Genomic DNA, 19442 nt, shown 5'->3' with positions numbered 1-19442 from the left:
ATTACTTGCACATAATTTTGTGGTATAACTATATCAGAATTTAAGTGAACACTTTTCCCTGTTGGGAAATATTCAGGCTGTTTCCAGTTTTCTGCTAAAGAAAATATTTTCCTGCCAATAAATTTCTTTGATATGTATCTTTGTGCATTTCTGTCAGATAAAGCCCAGGGTGTGCATATTTAAAAATTTGAAGACAGTGCTATAGTACTTTATTTGTATTTTATTTTTAATACTTTACAATCCTATCAACAGATCATTACTGCTGAGATACATTCATATCCTTGTTGTGATTAAAGCCTTTTGCTAGACCTATGCTCTTCCGCTAGACCATCTCAAGTTGATTACATTTACACTTCTGGTGTTTTTTGTTTTTTGGTGCATTGGGTCTTCGTTGCTGCTCATGGGCTTTTCTCTGGTTGCAGTGAGTGGGGGCTACTCTTCGTTGCGGTGTGCAGGCTTCTCATTGCGGTGGCTTCTCTTGTTGCGGAGCTCAGGCTCTAGGCATGCAGGCTTCAATAGTTGCAGCACATGGGCTCAGTAGTTATGGCTCCTGGGCTCTAGAGCACAGGCTCAGTAGTTGTGGCTCACGGGCCTAGTTGCTCTGCGGCATGTGGGATCTTCCGAGACCAGGGCCCGAACTCGTAGCCCCTACATTGGCAGGCAGATTCTCAACCACTGCAGCACCAGGAAGGCCCTACGCTTTTGTTATTTGGAGAAGAAAAACTTTTTCCCTCCAGGTTAGGTTTACTGGCTATATTCACTCAATTGGATTTCACTTCTATGCAGTTAGTCAGTTAGAACCAAATTTTCATTTAGGGGAATTTGACTGACTCAGATATTCTCCTCCTCCCAGAATCAAACCAAAACTTCCAATAAATCATGAATTTATTTTAAGAAGGAGCCCAGAGAGTTCATTAACGCTCACAGACCTTTAAGAAGTTGCTTAGTGGCTACTTGATTGTTATGAACTGAAATTGTAAAGATGATTAATAGTTGAGCTTAGGGAAAGATTGGAAATTCTAAACATTTGGAAAATGTATGAGACATAACATAATTATCATTACCAAAAATGTCTATGCTAATTCTCTTCTGGTGATTTCTGTGCAATTTGTTTAATAAAAGAACTAATAAGAGAAAAAAACAACAGAGGCTGGTTTATAAAGCAAGAAATACAATTTGCAAAAATATACAGGGAAAGACATTGTTCCACCTCCCTATTCAAATTGCAAACACATTTTAGTTGATGATACTGGCCACAATTTGGTGGACTAACCATTCTCATACACCCCTGGAGGGCAACTCCATTTTCTGTGTGTGTGTGTGTGTGTGTGTGTGTGTGTGTATCAAAGTCCTCAAAAATATGCTTTAATGCAGTAATTCTGTTCCTGGGAGTTTATAATAGTAAAAAATTGAAAACAGTCTAATCAAGAAGTAGAATAAAAGTTAAACTATGAAAACCTTATAGATTATTGAGCCAGTAAAAATCATGTGTATAGAGAATACTTCGAGTATTTAAATGACACAGGGAACTAGACACTATATAATAAGTGGGGAAGACAGCCTTCAAAATTACAGTGGTATTTCCCAGGACACGTCTTGTGAGACGTGAGATCCTCCATGGCCAAATTAGCTTGAGAAATGCTTAGCTAATCAGAATTTAATTAGGTTATGCACTTACAGGACTTGTCGTCTTAGAGATTCATAGAACATAAGGTGACTTGTAGTATTTCCCAAATTTCCTTGACCTTGAAACTTTTTCTAAGCAATACCTAGTAGCTTCTTTCAGAATACTTGGGTTCTATAGAACATAATATGGAAAGTGCTAATAAATGTTCAGTCTCATTTTTTGTTTTTAAAAACATAGTGATATCTGTGTATTTTATGTGTTTACGTATATAATTACATATGTTTGTATACATGTGTGCATGAAAAAAAAAAGCTGGAGAAGGTAGATGAAAAAGGTCATCTCAGGACTTCCCTGGTGGCGCAGTGGTTAAGAATCTGCCTGCCAATGCAGGGGACATGGGTTTTAGCCCTGGTCTGGAAAGATCTGACATGCCGTGGAGCAACTAAGCCCGTGCACCACAACTACTGAGCCTGCGCTCTAGAGCCCGCAAGCCACAACTACTGAAACCTGTGCGCCTAGGGCCTATGCTCCGCAACAAGAGAAGCCACAGCAATAAAAAGCCCGCTCACTGCAACAAAGAGTAGCTCCCACTCGCCGCAACTAGAGAAAGCCCGCCCGCAGCAACGAAGACCCAATGCAGTCAAAATAAATAAATAAAATTTTTTTAAAAAAAGGTCATCTCAGGGTTGTGAAATTACTGGTAACTTTTTTCTTTATATTAGTCTGAATTTCTTAAATTTTCTGCCAAAAAAAAAAAAAAAGATCACTTCCAACACTGAAAAAAAAGTTGTTTTTAAATTCCCATAAAGTTAACTAAAAACCACTGGTGAATAGTGTTTCACACTCTAGTTTGAAGTGGGGGACGCAGTTGTATAGAAAAGAAAACTCAAAAGGGCAAGGGGAAACTCTGAGAGGGGATGGATGAATCTTACGCCTTTATGGTGGTGATGGTTTTATGGGCGTATACTTATCCCCAAACTCATCGAGTTGTACGTTAACTATATACCACTTTTTACATGTCAGTCATGCCTCAATAAAATGTCACTTCAAAGAAAAAAACTCAAGCATTGGCGTCAGATCTGAGTTCAGCCTCTGGTTTTAATCTTGAGCAAAGCATTTAATCTCTGCCTCTCACTTACAAAACAAGAACACTATTAATACCTCTCACGGAGCTGTTGTCAACGTCACATCAGGTACAGTACGGATGTGTCTAATATGTGCTTGTAAATATGCAAAGATGGTTTTAACTGAATTATTTACTAATGATTGCATGTATAGGGAAATACCTCTTTAAATGAATGTTTAAATGAAGTTTACTATGTATTGGAATAAATGTTTTTACTGTGGAAGTATACTTCTGAAATGAATGAAATGAAATGCTCTTGTTCTTAGCAAAGAATATGGTTCACTCCATTAAATTGGAGGGAAGTGTTTTTAGACTAATGTAAATGATTTCCATTTAATTTTTAGTCAGAATTCTTTCTTTCTCTCTACTTGCTCTTAGCTCTTGTCAAATAATTGTCATAAAGATGAAGTTTTACTTACCGTGATCCATTATCTGTGACTCACACCCCTTCTTATGACTTTTCCTCAAAGATCGTCATGTTAAAAAGAAAAAATTATTGAAGAATTTAGTCAGTTTCTCATGGGATTGTAGAATTTCTTATTGGGAAATTTTTCTCTTAATATATGAAATCACTTTTAAATGTTAAGATTTTGGTGCTGTGACTGGTAAACTTTACCGATAGACTATGTTTTCACACTCTCTCCATAGCTGTTTTTTGCAATGTTTTTTTTTTTTGTTTTTTTACTTCTCTATTTGTCATATAGCAACTCTACAGAAAGAAGCCCGGTTTGGCCATCACATTTGCAAAGCTGCCTCAAAATTTGGACAAAAACCGATATAAAGATGTACTGCCTTGTGAGTATCCGGCGTGAATACCCCCTCCCCACCGCCACACACACACTGAGATAATGTTTCCCTTTTTAAAACAGATTGTCTGGTATTCTGGAACAATTTTCAATGTGTCTGTAAACACCACCGTCTTTACTGCAGCCATTTCAAACTCTGAACAGTTGGGGAATAGTGTTTATGCTAATGAGGCGAGAGCTGCAGATGGGGCTGGGAACTGAACTCTTGTTTACTCGGTGCGATAAAAATAACACTAGGAATAATCAGTAAATGTCTTGCTCTCCCCACAGATGACACCACCCGGGTATTATTGCAGAGAAACGAAGATTATATTAATGCGAGTTACGTGAACGTAAGTTAAAAATCTGGATCGTGAGAAAAAGCACGTTAATCACTACAACAAGCATGACAGCGGCGTGTGTAGTGCTTTGCAGTTGGCGAAGTGCTTTCCCGTTCACTCCCTCATTTCATCACCACAGCAGCCGTTGAGGGAAGGCAGAATAGTCTCATTTTACAGAGGATGAAACTAAGGTTCAGAGACATTTAATAATTTGAAAAGTCACAAAGCTAACGGAAGGTGAGACCAAAACTCAGATTCTGTGTCTCTGACTCCATCATCCACATGCCTTCTGTCCTCAACTGCAGACATTCAGGTGTTCTGTTGTTTTGGCCATTGGTATGTTTGTAACTTTCTGTGTTTTTCCCCCATGTCATTACTGTACATCCTGCCTAGAAATAAGAAAAATAAAACCACCTCTGGGCATATAACCCAAAAACAAAGGTAAAAGATTTCACATGTTGTGGGGAAAACATTCATTTCACTCTGAAAATGCATCTTGGGCAACTTAGCCTCTCTGAACTTCAGTTTCTTTATCTAAACCAGGGGTCAGCACGCTTCTTCTGTAGAGGGCCAGACAATAAATATTTTGGTCTCTGCAAGCCAAGAGACAAAACTGAGGATATTAATTAGGTACTTATATAGCCGTTTAAAATGCAACCATGTGAAAACACAAAAAAAAGCACCTTAGGCTTGCAAAGTGGCAGTTAAATTTGGCCTTCAGCCCATAGCTTACCAACCTCTGATCTAAATGAACAGATGACTTTTCAAGTTCTCAGGTTATAGCATGACATCAAGAACTACCAGCAAGAATGGGTCTGATCAGTGATTCCACTTATTCAAAAGCATCTGTGGGATCCATTGACCCTCACCTCAACATTCCTGGTGTCCTGCAAGCAGAGCATCAGAAATGGTGGGGCTGCGAAGACCATACAGTCCTGGGGTGGGGACTGGCTGAGACCAGGGCTGAGGAAGCCCTTAACCCAAGTGCCAACCAAACCATGAGTTAGGCACCTCCATTTACCTTTCCGATCTAAGAATGAGTGAATCATGGTGCCACTCCAAAGCTCAGCCAGTTCTGAGTGTTCTTTCATAGAAAAGACTTAGTTTAGAAGTAAAAGGAGAGCAGGGTGGGAGAGGGACACGGAGGACTGTTGAAAACATTTTGACATCTAGCATTAATCAACTCACATGGTAACTATGTGAGGTGATGTGTTCATGAACTTGACTCTAGGAATCATTTCACGCTGTAAACATATATCAAACCATCATGTTGTACACCTTAAATATATACAATTTTTATTTGTCAGTTATACCTCAGTAAAGCTGGGGCTGGGAGGGAGACTGATCGACTCAGTGGCACAAACATTGGCAGCCATGCAGAAAGCAAAGTGGAACAACAGTTGGTGGGATAAGCCTGTATGGCTTATCCTTCAAAGAAAATAAATATTTTGATAGAAAACCCTGCATAGGGAAAGACGTAAGCATGAGGATTGGCATGTGTTGCTGAAAATGCAGTTACCCAATACTGATTATATTTAGGATACAGCGGTGAAGGTCATTTAAACTCTTTTCCATCTCGTAGGCCCACTTCTGATTATCGCCTATTGACTATCATGTAGTTTTATCTTAAATATCTAATGCTAGTATTATTGTCAAATACCTTTGAAGCTTTTTTTTTTTTTTTTGGCCACACGGCTTGTGGGATCTTAGTTCCCAGACCAGGGATCGAACCTGCGCCCCCTGCAGTGGAAGCGTGAAGTCTTAACCACTGGACCGCCAGGGAAGTCCCTTTGAAGCATTTTTGAGAGTAGCTTTTTCTTTGATTATTCTTATTGGCCGAAAATGGATAGAGATGTTATTTCTGGTGTGATGACAGTCACTAACTAAAAGAATGTAAGACCCATTTCCCTGTCCACCTTGTGGCAGTAACAGATTCTAATGCCTTAACAATCTCTTGCCAGATGGAAATTCCTGCTGCTAACCTCGTGAACAAGTACATTGCCGCTCAGGGACCCCTGCCACATACCTGTGCACAATTTTGGCAGGTAGTCTGGGATCAGAAGTTGTCACTCATCGTCATGTTGACGACTCTCACAGAGCGAGGGCGGGTAAGTGGCTTGATTTCCAATTCAGAAGTGTGCATGTCACACTGTGCTCTGCAGAACGTGAATTTCAGAGCTGGAAAAGGTCTTAATGAAACGTCACCCGGTCCAGCCCCTGTGTGACCCATAAACCTCCTGTACAGAGCTACTGATGGACACCTCCAGTGACTGGAAGCTCGGCACTCTTCCTGCCCACTCCCTGGCCTTTCCAAGCTAAGGAGGGATCAGACAGCCCCTCCCATTCCTGCCTCCGATCCATTATAACAAGCAGGAAGCCTCTTCACCTTGCCTTACCTGTCCCAGAACCCCTGTTTTAGCTGTGGCCTTACCCACCCAGGACAAGTGCTGGTCCTGAGAAGAGCAGTATGAGTGCCGGGTTCACAATGGCCATAAAAAGTAGAAGAAATTACCTCTGTCAACCTCTGCTTGTGTTGCAGCAAAACCTGTTGGAAAAAAGAGGTAAGAAGGGGTTAAGTAGGAGAGTGGTGGGCACCCTGCTGTGCTCAGCCTGATGTGCATTTTCCGTAGGAACAGGTCACTGATTATATAACAGAAGTCAATGTGCAAGGGATACTGTGTAGCATGAGTTCTCTAACTTCTGCCTGCATCTGAGTATCTTCATTATGAAACATTTATCCAGAAACACATTCCAAAATCAAATATAAATTAATTTTGAACCACCTGTTTTGAATGATCTTTGTGCCACCTCCTCCCAGGCCTCTCTTTGGTATGTAGCTCAGAATGCCAAATTGAGCTGTGCTGAAAGTCAGAATACAGGATTGGAATGGATAGTATGTTTGAGGAGATCAGGCTACCTTCTCACCCAAAACAGCAAAATAAGTGTTCCTACTATTTCTAGAGAGACCTGTGGATTGCAAAGGGCTTTCACACAGGTTGTCCCAGGCAGATGGCTCCCCACCTTGGCTAAAACACTTCCAGGGTCCTTCCATGAGTATTCGGCTCTGATTTTTTAAAAAATCCCTCTTTACGACACACTGAAATCCACATCACTTTGAACCACCACCCCACCTGCTTCTCTTACCTGGAAGACTCAGTAATAAGTTACCCTTCTCTTCTATGCAATGCCCTTTCAGATATGTGAAAATAATCCTTGGCTTCCATTAAGGTGGTGGTCAGCAAAAAATTGTCTGGTCTTTGTCTCAGTGGTGCTGTTAGCCAGTTTCCCCATTTTGTACTCAAGCATTTGACTCCCGAAACCTACATGCGGCACGCTGGTGGGGCTCTGGAGCCAGACGATCTGGGTTCAGAACATGTTCTTCTTGAGCAAGTTATTTAACCTCTCTGACCCTAGCTTCCCTGAATATAAACTGCAGATAGTAGTGCTGCCTTGGAGGGTTTGTGAAGACTGAGACAATATATATGAAAAGCTTAGAGAGCTGCCTGTCGCAGGTGTCCAGCAAACATTAGCTGTTGTGTGGCTGTGTGGCCATGATTATCATCCCTGGGAGGATGAGCCATCAGATCTGGCCTTTTGCGTGCCCTTGGGCTCCTTGGGCTTTCCATCTGTCATTCTCTGTGTTGGCTCTCACTCTTAGCTTCTTGTCACTCACAGTCTCGATCAGAATCTCTTCTCTTCACACAAGTCACCATTTAAAAATGTAAAGGCCCTCAAGAAGCAGTAGAAAGCTCCTTCTAGAATACTGTGAGTCAGAGACGTTGAGGGCACTCTTCGGGGAGCAGTTGCTCATTCTCTCAGCTCTGCTTCCAGCCCTGGCCATCTCTCCGTCTTGTCTACCTGGTTACCGTGAGAACTCTCAGAAGCTTTGCTGCAATCACAAGGCAGCAGGTCTATGGCATCACCTGATCTCCTTGTCTGGAAATCTTGTTTTTGCCTATTTTTAATTTTTGTTTACATTCTATTTTTGTATGCATGTGTGATTTTCTAATCTTGTTTTGGAAAGGCAGTGAAATTACTGGGACCTTTTTTGAACTTAGGGAACTCCGGCTGGCTCACAGTCCTATCCTGTCCTCTCTCTTTTTCTGGAGCGCCTGCACCCATCTTGTTCCGTGGTGTCCTGGGTAAGAGGGCAGATGCTAGGGCCACGCTTCCTGAATTCAAATTCCTGCTCGGTCACTTGCTACCTGTGTGGCTTAGGAAACCTGCAGAACCTCTATGTAAAATGGAATAATAATGACACCGATCGTTGATTTGTGGAGTAACTGAATGAGTTAATACAGGCAGCTTTCTTGGAACAGTGCTTGGCACACAGTAAATATTATACAGATGGTAGCTAGCAGTAATAGTAGTTTGGGTACACCTTAATTATTGCCAGGACTGTACTATATATATTTTACTGTAGTATTATTTATTATTCTTCTTCAAATTGGCTTGCCTTTTCTTGCTTTAAAAAATTTCCTTTGAAAGATATATCTTAAATGGAAGCCCAGTATCACTTGCCATAAAAAGAAGGTATGTGTAAAAATGCAAAAACCACACGACAATGTTTTTAAAGTCTAAATAAATATTCTTGCCTTCCAGGCTGTGAACCCAAGGCGTGCTTGCCCACACGCTCATGTGCTGTCTCCTAAAAAGAGAGTTAAAGTACTAGGGAGATAATGTTAAAGCTATCCTAGACCCAAACTGAGAAATTCTCTACGGCATACATGGAAAAATCCACTTTCCCACCGTGTGGTTCTATGCCGTTTAATACAGACCCCATCTCCTCCTAGCCTCCTACCAAATCCCACACTTTGCAGGCCTTGATCTGGGCCATTGTGGTATATTATAGATGACAAGACATCGGCCTTGTTGTCTCCAGAATCTCCCCATATGAAACTGTGCCATGTTTGCCTGCCTGTTCTGTGACTTTGGAGAACCTGGATTCTCCAGGTTTTCTCAGAAACTGTCCATGGAGGTGCTCCTCTCCGAGCTCATGAGGTCTTTCAGTGGTGCTGCGAGTCCTACGAGCCAACACCTGAACCCATGGGGCAGCCAGGAGCTCTCCTCACCTGTGTTGGGCTGCTCCTTCCCCTTCAGAGTTGGCTCGGCCCTTCCCAGCTGCAAGGTCATTGTTCTCCATGGAGAAAAGAGAGCAGCCAGCAGGCGTGGTTAGTGACAGACATCTGCCCCGATGGCAGTCCCTTCTTCCCCTCATTCTGCCTGTTCCAGCTCAGGAGAAAAGGCCCTTTCTTCCATCCAGGAGGCCTCACTTCCACCGGCTGCCCTTGCAGGTCCTGCCCCTCCCGTTTTGTCCTGATTGGAGTCCGCTCTGAACCTGAGCTCCTGCGAGGTCTCCATGTAACCCGGTGGGTTGGTTGGTTTGTTTCCCAGCCCTTTCTTCCTAATGGAACCCCTTCCGGCTGGTTCCATCGGGTTAGAGATTCCCATCTCCCATGAGTCAGAGCATTCCCTTCGTAATCTCTGGCCCTGGGAACTTACCTCTGTTGTTTATCAATGGTTGGAAACCTGTTCTCAAATCCAGGCTACGCGTTTCCTCCCTCTCCTGTTACAAACGCTCAGGTGACCTGAGCCCTTTATCCTGAGGTCCCTTATCTGGTCCTCGCCACCCCCCCTGAGTTCCTCCTGATTAGGAGTCAGTCACTCCAGGCCAGCAGCTCTGTCCCTTGCTTTTTCTGAGAGATGAAGTTCTCGGCATGTCCTGTTTGCTTTCTCCCATATTCTGCATTTTGCGGAGTGAGCCTCCCCACAGGCGTATAGCTGGCGGGGTCCCCATCGCCGCCCTGTGCTGTGCTCACGTCTGTAGGTGCTGGGAGCCTTGCCCAGAGGCCAGTGGTCAGTGAGGCGCTCCTGCCACAGAATAGCTTTCATTTCTCCCTCTTTTCATTCCGACCTAAAACGTTTTCCATTGTGTTCTCCCTTCAGGTCCATGGGTTTCCTCCAAGAGGAAACAGAGGTATAGAGGTATACAGTCTTTCCATTGAAAGGGTCTTCTCCTTCCCCTCCCATCAAGGATGTTTCTTTTGGGGGAAAAATTATTTTTTACATCTATGTATGCTCCATTTCCTATATGTAGGATCTGGCACAAGTGGATTCACTCTCTGAGCCTCAGTTTACTCTTATGCAAAACAGAGATAATGATGGTATCTACCTCATAAGATTGTTTGGAGACCCAGATAAAATAATGTCCATAAAAAGCACCATTTAGTGCTTAGCATATACTGATCAAAAGACAGTAGGCATTAGGGAATCCCCTGGCAGTCCAGTGGTTAGGACTCCGAGCTTCCACTGCAGGGGGCCTGGGTTCGATCCCTGGTCAGGGAACTAAGATCCTGCCAGCCGCACAGTACGGCCAAAACTGAGGTTCAGAGAAGCAAAGTACCTTGCCCAGGATTGCAAGTTAGTGGAACTTATCAACCAGGAGGGAAACTCAGGATATGCACAAACTTCTTGCTCTTTCCGCTATACCCCCAGTGCTTAGAGATCCAAATAGACCTAAAACCTAAATTTGATCAAGGAGTAAAGAGAGTCCAGTTCTGGTCAGATTCACTGGGAGTCTCTGGAAATAGAGGTATTTGTGGCTCAGCCCTGCACGGGCTTGTCACTTCAGAGCGAAGCTTGCCATCAGCTGTCCTGTGGGCAGGACCCTTGGGAGGCTGCGGCAGACAGCTACACCCCCACAGATAAGGAAGCAGATGCAGGCCTGCTGGGTGTTGGCTCTGCCTCGGGTTCTATGGACAGCAGTCCTTCGTGTCTTGGAGAAGCCGGGAAGTGGCCACTAACCAAAATACCCAGGTTAAAGGTTTACAAGTAAACTCTTAACGCCGCCTTTTCAGCAGCATGCTTTAATTTCACACATTCACTGTGACGTTTGAAAATAAGAGTAGAAAAGCTCTTTTAAATTACGTGCGTCTGTTGGTTTATACCCCCTCTCAGCTGTAAGTAAACGTAATTTTTACCCAAGCTGATGCAGCTGTAGGCTTGGGGAGAAAATTTTTTTTGAATGAGTCAGAATTTGACTTGATGGATCTATGATGGGAGAGGCAGCTTGGCCCTGAGCTTTGCTTCGAGGCCAGAGGCAGGAGTGAGACTGCTAGGGAACAAGCTTCAGGACTTGGAAGGGGGAAGAGAAGATGGGGGGGGGGGCCGTGGGGAGCTGCAGCAGCCCTGGACCCGGGGCAGCCCACTTAATCCTGCTGAGCCCGGGTTTCCTCCTCTGCTGTCCGGCGCGTGTCAGCTCCGTAGGAGTCGTATACGAAAGCACTGGTGGGGCCTGCGGCAGCGGTGGTGATAACAGCCACCGTCACCGCTGACCCGCCCCCCGCAGTGAGCCTGGCACTGCACACCATTCTCTCCAGCCTCTGTCACCATCTGGGAAGCAGGTGCTGGCCTGTCTTTCAGGTGAAGAATGTGAAAATCAGAGCGGTTAAGTAGTAGCAGGTTCAAGGTCATAGGGCTCACCGTGGAGGAGAAAATGATCGTAGCAGACGTCTTTCTGGTTCCCAGATGTGTGCTCTTAGCGGCTGTGCCTTGAGGAGTTCCACCTCAAGGGGGTGAGGAGTGGACGCCAAAGGAGGGATGAGGTAGAAAGGGGTGTTGTGAGCAGAGAAGGGGCCGAGGGACGGGGGTGTCGGGTAGAGGTTGCTCCGAAGTCGAGGCCTCATGTCGGAGGCTCTCCTGTTTCTCCAGCAGTTGGACCCTGGTGATGAAGAAGAAAAGTCTGTGTGCTCAAATGCCAGCTCCAGCTGGAGTGAGAGCTGTGGCCTGGCCCCCGGCGGGTTGACCGCTCCACCCCTCCCCAGCTCCCCAGAGGAGGAAGGGAGGTTCCCCGCCCACCCTCAGAAAACAGACACAGCACAGAGTGGCCTCGCCTGCGTCTCTCTTCTCCCAGCAGCTCTCAGAGTACCTGGTGCGAGTGAGAGGGCTCTGGGCAAACATCCAACCCGTCTGCCCAGTTAACCGCCACGAGGACCACCGCACAGCCGAGCCTAACCCCTACCCGCTGGTTCCCTTGCAGACCAAATGCCACCAGTACTGGCCCTATCCTCCCGAGGTCATGGAACACGGCAGCTTTCACATCCGCTGTCAGTCAGAGGACTGCACCATCGCTTACGTGTTCCGGGAAATGCTGGTCACGAACACCGAGGTGAGCATTGCACGGGCGGCGAGTGGTCCAGGGGAGGGCACGGGTTAGAGGCAGGTGCTGAATCAGCGTCCACCGTGGGCCCGGGTAGCGCTCTACTTCCAGGTCAGTCTGTGTTTTCACCTGGTGGGCATTTCAGTAGATGTACAGACTGCCTGGAAGAGAGCCAGCACCTGTGTCCACAGCAGCATATGTCACAGTAGGCGACAGGTGGAAACAGCCCAAGTGTCCACTGGCAGATAAATGGATAAACAGAATGTAGTGTATTCATACAATGGAATCCTAGTCTCCCTTAACAAAGAAGGAAGTTCTGACACATGCTACCGCATGGTTGAACCTCGAAGACATTATGCTATGCTGAGTGGAAGAAGCCAGACCCGAAAGGTCAGATACTGCAGGACTTCTCTTATGTGACGTACCTGGAGTAGTCAGTTCACAGAGATGGAAAGGAGGGTGGTGGTTGCCAGGGCTGAATGGCTGGGGAATGAAGTTAGTGTTTAACGGGCACAGTGTTTCAGTTTGGGAAGATGAAAAGGCTCTGGAAAGAATTGTACTTAATGCCACTGAACTGTACACTTAATAATGTTTAACATGGTAAACTTCTTGTTACGTGTATTTTGACCATAAAAAAAAGAGCCAATGTGGGTGGCCCTAATAGTAAGTGCCATAGGAGCAAACGGGAAGCGATCACTGTGGGCAGAAGTGGTGGAGGAGACATCGGGCAGGAGGTGGCCCCAGCGGAACCCTCGAGAGTGGGTGTTTGGGAGCGTATGGAAGGCGGGTGGGCAGGAGTTGGCAGTGGCCATGGCAGGGTGGTGCCCAGTGGCAGAAGAGTGTCTGGAGACAGGAGCTCCCTGGCTGGAGGCCGGAGCAGGGCCAGGGTCCTCCTGTCCGCCTGCCCACCATCCAGGTAACTCAGCGAGGCCACTCTGTCTCTTCGCAGACCGGAGAGGAGCACCCAGTGACGCATCTCCAGTACGTGGCATGGCCAGATCACGGCGTTCCCGATGACTCCTCGGACTTCCTGGAATTTGTAAACTACGTGAGGTCCCTGAGAGTGGAAGGTGAACCCGTCCTAGTTCACTGCAGGTACTGCGGCTTGTTGGCATTATTTTTTTAATACTCATACTCCTTGGGAAAGGCCTGGAGAAACTTGGCAGGCATCAAGCCCACCTAAATCCCACAAGATATGCTTTTTACAAAGCTCTATTTGCTTTCTTTCTTCACAATGTCAAAAGATTTGGACAGACTTCTGATTGCAGCGCAGAACTGGAGAACAAACTCCCTCCCTCATCTTTCCCTCTGTTCCCAGCTGACCGACCTCACAGTAGATGCGCATAAGATGGGGGGTGGACTTTATACGGAAAGGTGGGTTTCTTCCCATTGGTTTTTAAGCCCCCAGTCTGTTCAAGAGCACACCTTGAGTGTGTGTTTTGTGTTCTTTGAAGGTCAGAGGAGGAAAGCTCCATCTGAGTAAACGTGGGAACTGGCGAGGAGCTGAGCTGGGCTGTGCAGAAATGCTGTCTGAGCAAATCCCGTCTCTGCTCCTTTCCCCCCAGTGCTGGGATAGGTCGAACCGGTGTGTTGGTCACCATGGAAACATCCATGTGCCTAATCGAGAGGAACCTGCCCGTTTACCCACTGGATATTGTTCGGAAAATGCGAGACCAGCGCGCCATGATGGTGCAGACATCAGTGAGTAGAAATGCAGTAATAAAAATACTAACGATGGCCAGGCCTGCACGAAGGGCTTTGCAGGTCAGGAGACCAAAGCTCCAAGGGACCGAGTCACTTGCCCACGGTCACAGAGCTTGTCAGGGGCTGAGCGGTTCCAACACCCACCCCATCCGAGTTCTGCCTCTCGCTACCCTCCACTTCTGCTGCCTCACGGTTTGTTTCCTGCCAGCCGCTTGGCCAGGGAGCAGCCCTCATTGCACTCTGCATTGTCAAGCCACTGACCCATCATGTGTCTGTCCATCAGAAGTAAGCAAGGTCACCTGAGGGTTTCACCCCACCCTCCTGTTCCTGGGTGAGCCTTTTGGCTCAGCAGATGTCTCACATGGCCCTACTCTCTCCTCTTCTGGGCTCTCTCCCACGTACGTCACGCCTGGGTACCTGGCACTGCAAGTGTCCACAAGAGGAAATATTGTGGCTTCCCCCAGAGCTACAACAGGGGCAGTGGGGTGGCATGGAAAGTTCATGATTCACACTCCCCCACATACTGGGCAACCTTTGAATAGTGCCTTAACCTCTCTCTAAGCCTCAATTTCCCCATCTGCAAAATAAGGACCATCCCATATTCATTCATTCATCCATTCAACAGATAATTGCACAAGCAGGAGAGACCTGAGCTTATATCTAGTAGAACTGGATCAGTTGACTATAAATCTCAGCAGCAGTGGGAGAAGTCCAAAGGGAGTCTAAGAACTCGGGAAGAGTATCAAAAGCTGACTTTGGAAAGTCAAGGCTTTCTGGAGGAATGGCCTCCGAGGCCACACCCCCTGATGGATGAGGAGAAGTTAGCAAAGAAGGGAGTGGGACTTGCCCTCAGCTCTGTGTCCTCACGGACTCATGGACCAAGCTCATAAGATTTCTCTAACAATGGTGAGCTCTTGTTTTAAATTCATGTGCACCCAGGAAACCTGGTTAAGAAAAAAAAAATCAGGTTCTCTGCCCTGTTTTGTGGTATGGAAGACCTCATTGCTAGTTAAAGAATGTTTAAAGTGCATCTTCTGGGCACATTTTCCTAGCTGGTGCAGCTCAGTCTGAATGCTTTCCTGTCACCCAGGACACATCAGTAAAATAAGTCTCTTAGGTGTTTGATCATATAAAGAACCTTACACTGTAGAGCAGCTTTCGGTGGCTTTCCTTTGGAAGACAAAGTCCAGACTCCTTATCTCAGTGCAAGGCCTTCCGCAGCCAGGTCCCAGCCCACCGGTGCCACCTCCCTACCAGCCCCGCTACTGCCAGCTGTCCTGGGCCGGGAACGTGGGCCCTGGCTATGCTCCTCTGAATGGGCCGTCCTTTCATTTCAACGTACACTGGTGTGTACATTGGAACGGCCACCCTGCAGCAACCTGTGTCCCTCCCTGACTCCCCGAGACTGCTGGTCCCTCCCTCTGCCGTGTTTCCATGCCACATTGCCCATCCCTCATCACCTAGTGAGCTCACAGGTAGGTGTGTCTTCTCCATACCGTGTCCCTGATGTAGCCCAGGGCCTGGCTCGGCCGGAGCTGGAGCTCAGGGTGTTTATGAGTGAGGTGAAAGAATAACTGTGTCTGTGGTCTGATGCAGCATTTGTGGAGCTGCTGGCCAGCTTGACGGCTTTCTTTTCCTTTCCAGAGCCAGTATAAGTTCGTGTGTGAAGCGATTCTTCGTGTTTATGAAGAAGGCTTAGTCCAAATGCTGGATCCCAGTTAAGACGACTGTGAAGACGTTCATTCCTCTTTCCCAAGGGCGTCCTCCTTCTCTCTGGAAGCAGCAGGAGGAATTTGTAGGCTGTGGGAAAGGAATGAGCATATTTGAACCCAGGCACTTTAAATATCTATTAAAAGAAAAAGGTATCGTGTACATAGGAACTGTGTAGATAACGCATGCGGTTATAGCATCATTTAGGCCCGCACCTCCTCCGGAGAGAAATAAGCAGAAGAGGATCTCAGTTTGGGGCCTGTCCTAATGCCTCCCTCCTCCTCCGTCTCCATATTCCTGTAAACCATCCTTGGGCAATTGAGAGGGGATGCCAGCAGCCCTGTTGACCTCCCAGAAACGAGATGGTGTGGCTGTTGAGAGTTGCTTGGATGAGTTGTGTGTATACGTGTATAGGACTAAGGGCTGAGCTTTCCGTGTGTCTGAGCGGAGCTGGAACAGTCAGTGTTCACCTGCCCTGATGCTAATGAGAAACCCCATGAATGTACTGAACGGCAGCGGGTGGGGTGTCAGGCCGAGGGGCAAGCGGTGCCTTTTCTGCCCTCCCTTCCTTGGTCCCATCTCCCTGCCACTTCCAATATTGACGTTTCTGAGAATCGTGTCCAAATGCCCTGCCTTCTCCCTGCACTAGTGACCCTCCTCAGGTTCACACCAGTGCCTGAATCGGGCAGTGCAGGTTTCGGGTGAGTTTTCAGTTGAGACTCTGAGAACAAGGACTCCCAGTGTTGTCCCACGTGTTCGTTTTTGGAGCAGGTGCCTCTTGCCTCTGCCTTCCTCTTGCTGTACACTCAGCACCCAGGACTGGAATCATCCACTACTGAATCTAAGACATGGATTGCTGCTACTTCGAGCTATTACACTTGAAACATTACAGTTTTCCTGAGGGGAGATGGGATATCACCTAAATATATTCAGAATCTTTGGCCCTTCTGAGAAAAGATCGAGTCGTTGAGCCATGGGAAACCCAGCTTCTAGAGGGTTGCCTGTGGAGATGTGTGTGTCTGTGGGTTGTGTGTGCTCCCACGGGTGAGTGTTTCTCGGGATTCCTAACTTGATTCAAATTACAGTTGAGTTTATATAAAGAATGAGTCTCTGTATAGAACAAATGTGTGCATTCACTCTTAGTTACAATGGTCTTCGTTTCATTTCAAAGGAGAGGATCAGACTATCTGAATATAAACACAATTTGATGTTAATTTATTCTAAGTACACCATGATTTTGATTGTCCTAAAGAATTCTGCCTTTGTTAATACTATGTTAATTTTTTTTTAATTTGTGACAGGATTGTAGCAAATTATTATTTAAGGAAAATAAATTACGTAAACATTCTAAAGTGGTATTTTGAAATAGTGGTTTTATGTATCCAGAAGAAACAGCTAAGTATCCAATTTCTTAACGGGATTTGTAGAAAAAGGATGGTTTCATGTTATAGTGCACTGAAATGAGGCCATTTTGATGTGTAGCAAACTGGACTAGTTGAGTAGTTTCCTGGTCACAAACTGGGTAAAGACCTTTACAGTAGGGGCCAGGTTTCTAAAGGTTGTCTCCAGACCGAGCATATTTACCGCATTCTTTACATCTTTTCCCCACCGATGTTTTACTGTTAAATGGCCGGAGTGGAGGAAGGTGTTGCGTGCCGTGTCGTGAGCCATACTGTGCGACAGGAGACACCGAAGCCCCATCCTTGTCAGCATAATGCCAGGCTAGCAGAGTGTAGCAGCAGAGTTTGGAGCTAAGGGGTACAGGATTTGGTTTCTGATTCCACTCAACAGCTAGCCTTAGGCCTAGTCACTTATGAGCTTTACCTCCATTTTCTCATCTGTAAAATAGGAGAAATAAATAATACTGAGGACTTTGGGTTGAATATGAGGATTGAATAAGATGATGCTATTAAAGTTTTCATCAGCTGGAATCTGACACTGCTCTGGATGAATTACTCTGAAAAGTTAATTTATCAGTGACTAGCCCCCAGATCCATGAAACAGAAGTAGAATCAGCTGGGGTTTTGTAAGAGAAAATCGCTTTTCTTCTCAAGAGAACCAAGGGCACAAAGGAGTATCATACAAGGACTTCTGGACTCAGAAAATTCGATCAGCCAGGCACCAAAAAAGAGGGAAAGCTGAAGTAAATTTAAATGCCATCAGGATATTAAGCAAATCATTGCCTTTTGATAAAAAGGCATCATCACCCTGTGTGTAAAAAGCTTGTGAAGTCTAAATGAGTTTGGAGATTTATGTTTTATTATATTTTTAAGAAACAAATTGTTTCATATGGTTGAGGAAATGCTGCCATTATTTTACATCAATTTCCAAAAAGCTTACCGAAGGTTGCAACCGGCCTTTTTCTGCCACTGTGCAGGCCAGTAGTTCAGACTCAGCAGATGTTACCAGGAACAAAATCCATGAAATCCTGGGGAAGAACAAGACAGGAGAGTTATCGAAAGGAATAAAATATGCAAGTAGATACTACAGATGCTACTGATTAATTTGTGGAGTTCAAGATTCCTGCTTCGGGCTTCCCTGGTGGCGCAGTGGTTGAGAGTCTGCCTGCTAATGCAGGGGACACGGGTTCGAGCCCTGGTCTGGGAGGATCCCGCGTGCCGCGGGGCAACTAGACCCGTGAGCCACAATTGCTGAGCCTGCGCATCTGGAGCCTGTGCTCCGCAACAAGAGAGGCCGCGACGGTGAGAGGCCCGCGCACCGCGATGAAGAGTGGCCCCCGCTCGCTGCAACTAGGGAGGGCCCTCGCACAGAAACGAAGACCCAACACAGCCAAAATAAATAAATAAATAAAATAAATTTAAAAAAAAAAAAAAAAAAGATTCCTGCTTCATCACCTTATACACTTAAGCAATTATACCTAAGAAGCCCGTTTTAGCCCTAAGTGAAGAACTTCATCAAAATCAGGATAAATATTTTGCCTGGGAAATTGGGGTATGAATGGAGAAGACATTTACATCCTGTGTTCTGGCACTCTCGGAAGATCTAATTAGACTCGTCGATGTGCAGACATAAAATGGGAGATCCCTCCTGGTGTCACTCCATAGAACCTGCACTAGGTGTTTTGATTTGCCAGAACAAGAGATCCAACTGAATTTGGTTGGGGGAGGAGCGGGGATGGTTGGATCACAAACTTGGGCTGGTCTTTAGTTCCTACCACAGTAATTTAGACTTCAGTTTGCTTTGAGATTAGCATAGATGCTTTTGCTGCAAAGTTGCTGGTTGACGTTTTTTGTTCCTCGTAGAAGTTATCATAGAACCGGAGGCAACGAAGAGGCAGCGTCAATGGGAAAGGGTGGGCAGAGGCAGGACGTGGGTCTAGATTAGACTTAGACAAGGTGTGTCGCCCTCAGCCCTCACTTTCCTTCTAAGTAAAAGGGGGAGTTTGGGCTCGAGGGGATGAGCTCTCTGGGTTTTTTCAACATCTGCCATTCTGGGAGTCTGTTCCAGAGAGTCAAGGTTAATCCTAAACCAAAACCTCCAGTAAGCTACTGGAGAGAGATGTATCTCGTTTCTGGAACTTGTCTCCAAGAGCTGGTCCCTCAGACCCTGGCAAAGACTCTGACCTCAGCCTGGGAAACCAAGCAGGGAGGGAGTCCGATGGCCGGGGTGTCTGGCATCTCTGTAACTCAACGTTCCATGTGGAGCAACCAAGGGATTTGTGTTGTCGTGTCGTTTTGAAAAGTATCTTAATTGATTAGCAATATTTTGTCTGTAAATTTGGAGTGTTTTTCATTCTGACCTGTTCTTTCAGTGACTCTACTGAAAAACAATTTGATCAATATAAAGACATTCAAGCTATGCAACACTGTTATTGTGTGTTGACATTTTTATTCTGATGTCTTGATTTCTGGAAATGTTTTCTCATTTTGTTTGCTTTTTTTTTTTTAAGTAAATGTTGACTCTCTTGGAGGAGAGTACTCTCTGTCATCTTCACCTTCCCTCTGGTGAAGGATGAGCATGGACGGCCTTG

The 19442-nt window shown here is 45.8% G+C and overlaps 1 protein-coding gene across 7 annotated transcripts in view; it reads left to right on the top strand.

Moving 5' to 3' along the window:
* Nucleotides 1-17975, top strand: part of PTPN3 (protein tyrosine phosphatase non-receptor type 3) — a 109789-nt gene extending 91814 nt beyond the window's left edge. For all 7 annotated transcript variants that reach the window (XM_057548560.1, XM_057548561.1, XM_057548562.1 and 4 more), the window contains 7 exons: nt 3458-3548; nt 3830-3891; nt 5841-5987; nt 11918-12046; nt 12987-13132; nt 13603-13738; nt 15386-17975. In XM_057548560.1, the coding sequence (XP_057404543.1) occupies nt 3458-3548; nt 3830-3891; nt 5841-5987; nt 11918-12046; nt 12987-13132; nt 13603-13738; nt 15386-15463 (789 nt within the window). In that variant the 3' untranslated portion in view covers nt 15464-17975. The remainder of the gene's footprint in view (nt 1-3457; nt 3549-3829; nt 3892-5840; nt 5988-11917; nt 12047-12986; nt 13133-13602; nt 13739-15385) is intronic.
* Nucleotides 17976-19442: the final 1467 nt, after the last annotated feature.

This window comes from Balaenoptera acutorostrata, chromosome 6, assembly GCF_949987535.1.
Source record: "Balaenoptera acutorostrata chromosome 6, mBalAcu1.1, whole genome shotgun sequence".
Classification (NCBI taxonomy): domain Eukaryota; kingdom Metazoa; phylum Chordata; class Mammalia; order Artiodactyla; family Balaenopteridae; genus Balaenoptera; species Balaenoptera acutorostrata.
The sequence above is the reverse complement of the archived record's forward strand: the minus strand, read 5'-3'. Positions and strand labels throughout refer to the sequence as shown.